The sequence below is a fragment of the Miscanthus floridulus genome, chromosome 9 (genome assembly GCF_019320115.1).
Source record: "Miscanthus floridulus cultivar M001 chromosome 9, ASM1932011v1, whole genome shotgun sequence".
NCBI lineage: Eukaryota > Viridiplantae > Streptophyta > Magnoliopsida > Poales > Poaceae > Miscanthus > Miscanthus floridulus.
Genome location: NC_089588.1, coordinates 31,076,440 through 31,082,439, shown reverse-complemented (window position 1 = coordinate 31,082,439; position 6,000 = coordinate 31,076,440). Strand labels below are relative to the sequence as shown.

At 44.4% G+C, this 6,000-nt stretch overlaps 1 protein-coding gene and 1 pseudogene across 1 annotated transcript; both read left to right on the top strand.

Annotated features, from left to right (window-relative positions):
• Window positions 1-3,020: 3,020 nt before the first annotated feature.
• On the top strand, window positions 3,021-5,902 carry LOC136481657 (nifU-like protein 2, chloroplastic). Its single transcript, XM_066478986.1, has 4 exons — window positions 3,021-3,232; window positions 3,315-3,405; window positions 4,126-4,436; window positions 5,377-5,902. Exons 1-4 carry the CDS (start codon window positions 3,149-3,151, stop codon window positions 5,566-5,568), a joined length of 678 nt encoding a protein of 225 aa, XP_066335083.1. The 5' UTR covers window positions 3,021-3,148; the 3' UTR covers window positions 5,569-5,902.
• LOC136481658 (uncharacterized) lies at window positions 4,461-5,368 on the top strand (annotated as a pseudogene).
• Window positions 5,903-6,000: the final 98 nt, after the last annotated feature.

The following is a 6,000-nucleotide window of genomic DNA, read 5'->3' as shown; positions in this document are numbered from 1 at the left end:
TTTAGAGGTCGTTTAGGACATGATTATGCTTAACAAGGAGTGATTAATGAGGAGATACTTTTCCCTGTCTGCCCTTATTAAATACATTTGAGGGTGTATTCTATACGAGAAACTTGTACAGCTGAGCGGCTAGTGCATTGAAGCACGGACGCATATTTTTTTTTTTTTTGCTGTGGCTTGATTTTGCATGGCGCTCGGATTTGTTTTTTTTTCGCGTTTGTGCGCGGCGGAGGCTGCATGTCCCTGTTTCGGATAGACGTGGCCGCTCGCGTTTGGCTGCATGGCGCTCTTTTTTTTTTGGCGTTTGGTCGCGACGGAGGCTGCATGGCCCTGCTTCGTCTAGGATTTGGTTGCATGGCGCTCGCTGATTTCGTTTTGGCGCTCGTTGTTTTCGTTTTGGCGCTGATTAAGTCCGATGCTTAGAGTACTCCGCCGTTTCGCTGCCTTTGCTATTTAAACGGAGCGGTCCCTTCCTCTTTCTACCTCTTCTCTTTCCACTTAACGCTGCAATGGGTGATTTCTTCCCCGGCTTTGATCTGAATGTGCGTTTAGAAGAAGATGACGACAGCAATGTTCCCCTGGATCTCAACGAGCTAATAATGGAGGATGACAACAACAATGGTAAGCAACAACGTCAAATTAGTTTCTCAGTTTGTGCCTACTAATGTTTGTTTTTTTACAAGTACAACATAATATGGAGGCTCCCGTTGAAGAACAAGTTGAAGAACCCCACCGAAGGAAAGAAATGTCTGAAGAGCTCCGAAAACAAGTTTGTCAAGATTTGTTGGCTAGAAGCAACAATGGGAAACTAGGCAAGAAAGATACTACAATTGTTGCTGATCAATTTGGCCTTCACATTCGGTCAGTTCAACGTTTATGGAAGCGAGGTAAAACACAACTTGCAAACTCTGTTCCGGTTGTGGTTTCTAGTCTAAAGAAGGGTAAAGTTGGTTGTAAGGCAATCTCTGTTGATTTGGAAGCATTGCGCAACATCCCTCTAAAGGAAAGAATGACTATAGAGGATGTGTGTACCAAACTTAACATGAGCAAATAGAAGATTCAAAAGTATTTGAAAAAAGGTTTGCTTAGGCGGCACTCTAGTAGCATCAAACCATATCTCACTGAAGCTAACAAGAGGTCTAGATTAAAGTGGTGTGTTCACATGATTAAGAGGGATTTCCTTGCTGATCCAAGGTTTAAGGATTTGTATGACTTTGTGTTCATTGATGAAAAATGGTTCTACCTCTCTCAAAAATCTGAAAAATATTATTTGCTACCCGAAGAAGATGATCCCCATCGGACTTGTAAGAACAAGAATTACATCCCTAGGCTCATGTTCTTGTGTGTTTGTGCTCGGCCAAGGTTTAGGGATGGGAATTGTATTTTTGATGATAGGATTGGTTGTTTTCCACTTGTTCGATATGAACCGGCTATGAGAGGTAATGAGAGAACCGGCCGTGTACGGGGAGACTTGGTTATGAAGCCCATAACTTCGATCACAAGAGACGTGATTAGATATTTCATGATCAACCAAGTGTTGCCTGCCATTCGAGCCAAATGGCCAAGAGAAGATGTGGGCAAACCAATCTTCATTCAACAGGATAATGCACCTTCCCATTTGAAATTGGATGACCCGGATTTTTGTGAGGCTGCTAAGCAAGAAGGATTTGATATTCGCCTAATTTGTCAACCACCCAATTCTCCGGATTTCAACATTCTTGACTTGGGTTTTTTCGAGCTATTCAAGCAATTCAATACAAGAAGAATGCAAAAACAATAGAAGCTCTAGTTCCAGCAGTGCAAGAGGTAATTTGATCAAATTGTTCACACATGTTTCATTTTTTCTTCAATAACAAATTTGCTCATTCATTCATTTCTTGCACACTTGTTTTGTAGGCATTCATAGAATATTCGGCACACAAAGCAAACCGAATGTTTCTAACACTACAAAGTGTTTTGATGGAAGCTATGAAGGTGAAAGGATGCAACAAGTTCAAGATTCCTCACATGTAAAAAGAAACATTAGAAAGAGAAGATCGGCTGCCAACTTCTATCCCTTGTGAACCATCTTTGCTAGATGAAGCCGAGGTTACTATTGATGCATCAAACAATTAGAATGATGCTAGTTAGCTTAATTAGTAGAGACATCCTTGTAACAGTTAATTAGAACTAAAGCTAGTTATCTTACCGATGCTTTGGCGTCATCCTTTCCCGGCAACAGCTCCTTGTAATGGTTAATGAAAAGCTCGTAGTCGAACTCGTCGAGGCCGTGAAGCATGGCGTCGATTATGTAGTCCGCGTGGACGAGACCGCAACGAGAGCATGGCCACAACCGCGAGTGCGCACGATTCCATGCTTGGCGGTCCTCATGCACGAGATGACAACGAGCGCATATAAAAGAGCCCGGCGGCAAGGAATCCGGCACCATCTCCGAGTCCGGCGCGAGCTCCTGCAACTCCAGCGTGATGGAGTCCGACGCCATCTGCGAGTCCGGCACCACCTCCATCTCCGAGTCCGGCGCGGCGACCTCCTCTGGCTCCTGCGACTCCGACGCGACGACCTCCTACGACTCCGGTGCGATCTCCTCCGACTCCGGCGCGACGAGCTCCGGCTTGAACTCCATGGTTTGGAATGGCGGGAGTGGGAGGCGAGAGCTGATGAGCGGCGAGCGCGAGAGGCCAGCGGCGAGCGTCACAGGCCAGCGCGAGCAGCGAGCAAATATTAACGTGGCGCGGGAGCCCGAGCGCGGTGCGGGAGCCGAAGCGAGCGCATGTAAGGGTAGCGTCGTCCAAAACTTTGCTTCTACGCTAGAACGACCTCCTTTCCCTAACTTTGCTTCTGCGCTAGAACGACTTCTAAATCCTATACGGAGGGAGTATATATACTATAGTAAAACAGAAAACAAAAATTATACCAACAGAAACGAAGCTTCTTAACAGTAATTTCTATTTTTCCTCATAGAAAAAAGAAAAGAAAAGAAAGAGAAGAACAGAGCAAGCCAGACACGCCAATCACCCGCGTCCTACTCCTACCTCTCCAGCCACAAAGACGAGCTCCACGATTCCACCCACACCGAATCTTCACCGGACGATTCCACCCAAGAACCGCGCGCAACAAACAATTCACACCGCGCTTCTCTTCTCCAGCGATGCAGACGGCGGCGGCGGCCGTGGCGTGGGCGGCGGTCCCATCGACGTCCGCCTCCTCATCCTCCTCGCCCAACCCCTTCGGGGTAAGGGTTCCGTTCCCCCTTCTCGAGGGGCGCTTTCTTGCCTGGCTCGGTCCGGCTGATGGGTTCTCGATTCGGTGCGCAGGTGGGGGTTGCGTCGACGGCCGTGCCGGCTTCTTCCGCGCCCAGGCTTGTTGCCACCTCCACGCCCCTGGGTCGTCGACGGCGTCGGCAAGGTCAGTTCTTTGTTGGCTCGTAGCTAGTTAGTCCCGGTTCTTTTTCTCTCCATCTTTGTTAGGGATTTCATGGATCGGTAGAAAACTCTCTCAAGCTTACCTTACTGTATGGATTGGATTGGTAGTGTATGGAGCTGTCTCAAGGATTGGTGGGGTATTTTGTAGAGGAAGGATTATCTTGCCGCATCATCTGCTAAAAAGGAAGAATTTTGCACCCGCAAACTGTGTTGTTATAAACCCAACGTTCAGGTGTTAGGAGTGAAAGCCAGCTATCTATTGCCACATAGTGCTTGCTTGCTTAGGTTCTTGGTTAAGGATTGCGTTCCAAGATGATCAATCTTTCGATATAGTGACACATGGTGCTAAAATGTAGATGGTATGTCGTATGTGGTATGCTTTGTAATTATGCAGTGACTAGCTGGCAACATTAACAAAACGATGAAGTACACCTTGCCACTATCCAGTTCTGTAGGACTATATGATACCTTCTGTCTTGGGAGCATAGTTTCCTATTGTCCATGCTGTGTTATGATTATCATCTAAGCATATAGGAGTAGAAAGTTAACTGTTTTGGTACGAGCTGGAGCATCTCCTACAGTGATTAAGGTTAGGTATCAGGGAATTCCACAATTCAGACTATTTGCTTGTATTTTCTGTCTTAATTTATTGAGATGTAACTATTCAAGTAACTGCAACTCTAACTGTGTCCTGCTCTGGCAGTGGTTCAAGCTGTTGCCAATCCAGACCCTGCGATCGAGCTGCCACTGACTGCTGAAAATGTTGAGATGGTGTTGGATGAAGTAAGGCCGTATCTTATGGCAGACGGAGGCAATGTTGCGTTGCATGAGATTGACGGGAACGTGGTAAGGTTAAAGCTGCAAGGAGCATGTGGGTCATGCCCGGCTTCAGTAACAACGATGAAGATGGGTATTGAACGGCGCTTGATGGAGAAAATACCAGAGATTGTTGCGGTTGAGCCCATCGCTGATGAGGAAACAGGCCTTGAGTTGAACCAAGAGAACATTGAAAAGGTAAATGTTCTATTGTTGGCCAAATATTTCCATTAGTAAAGATCACTTGATTCTTATGGAATACTGAAGTAAACCAGGATTTATTTTGTCGGATGTTGACTAATTGGAATGAATTTTCCTTGAATAAGATCAAATTCTTCTGAAACATGTTATATACTTTGTAAATGAATTTCAGAGTTTTCTGATGAGTTGTGCTTATTTATTTCTACAGTGCTGTGACTGCATAATGATGTTATTATCAGTTATTTTACATTTAAAATCCATCTTCTGTGCAGTTTGTAGGCTTGAATTATTCATCTTTAACTATTAGATATATTGTGGAAAGTGTATTGCAATGGTGGAATGCTTTACTTCAGTTTTTTGTTCGTAGGAGCAGGTCAGGACTTTTCAGTGTAGTTGCACTCATTCAGCGTCATTTTTCTGATTATTTGTCTGATGGAAGCTCTGGTTCTTTGGCTGATTTCCATTGTATGAACTTAGAGCTTGTCCTTGTATCATATGTCATAACAACTAGCTTTTGTACCCCACTGATACATTTATGTTATGGCTAACAATTTAGCTTTTGCATCCTTATGAATTGTTCAGTATGTGAGGTAACATCCTTTCAGCTGTCACCTGTGCTACAGCGGTGCACCGTGCAACCCTGTTCGACTGATACAGGCAGTGATGTTAATCATGCTATCGTTGATAGGAAATTCTGTCTGCTGATATAAGTTTTGTAATTTTCCAAGTTTATACTTCATATATGTAAGATCAAAGCAATAAAGAAGATATGGTGACCAACAAGCAAATGAGACTACTGCTATCGCTCTTATGCTTTTTCTTACTTTGAAAACTAGCCTTGAAGATGTATAATTTCCATTCCTCTCATGGATCAGCTTTTTTTTAAGGGCATTGAGATAGAAACTGAACATCAATTACATGTTTTCTCCTATATCAGGTACTTGACGAGATTAGGCCATACCTTGCTGGCACAGGAGGTGGCGAGCTCGAGTTTGTCACAATCGAGGAGCCTATTGTCAAGGTTAGGCTTACAGGCCCAGCTGCTGGTGTGATGACTGTCCGAGTAGCGTTGACTCAGAAGCTCCGTGAGAAGATCCCTAAAATTGCAGCTGTCCAGCTATTGCCATAAGATTAGAATCTTTTAAAAGCCAGGCACCACTCACAGTTGACAACGTAAATGTACCAGTACCACTGCAATAAATCTTAAGGAGTTGTAATGTGTGGCCTACTGAGCATTTAGCTCCTCTACAGCGATAGATACGCAATGTTCAAGTAAAGGTGTTTGTTGGATTTGTAACCAGAGTTTTGGTTTCTGTCTGTCTGTACTCTTGTTCAATGTTTTTGAGGCTAGGCGTTTGTGGCGGACGTCTAGGCGACGCCATACACACATTGTAAGACGTTGTAAGCTAGAATTTTATATACCAGTGGAGCACATACATACTTTGTTTGTTGCCAATTCTTGAGCCCATGTTCCTTTCTTTTCTTTCCAAAAGCTCTTCTCCCATGTAGCATCCAACCCCTTAAAGGAAACTGCACGACAATTAAAGAATTCAGCAATCAA

Excerpts from the sequence above, each read along its gene's own strand:
- LOC136481657 (XM_066478986.1), top strand. The coding sequence starts at position 3,149 with ATGCAGACGGCGGCGGCGGCCGTGGCGTGGGCGGCGGTCCCATCGACG. Across the intron at positions 3,406-4,125 it reads TCGTCGACGGCGTCGGCAAG|TGGTTCAAGCTGTTGCCAAT; the intron begins GTCAGTTCTTTG and ends CTGCTCTGGCAG. Across the intron at positions 4,437-5,376 it reads ACCAAGAGAACATTGAAAAG|GTACTTGACGAGATTAGGCC; the intron begins GTAAATGTTCTA and ends CTCCTATATCAG.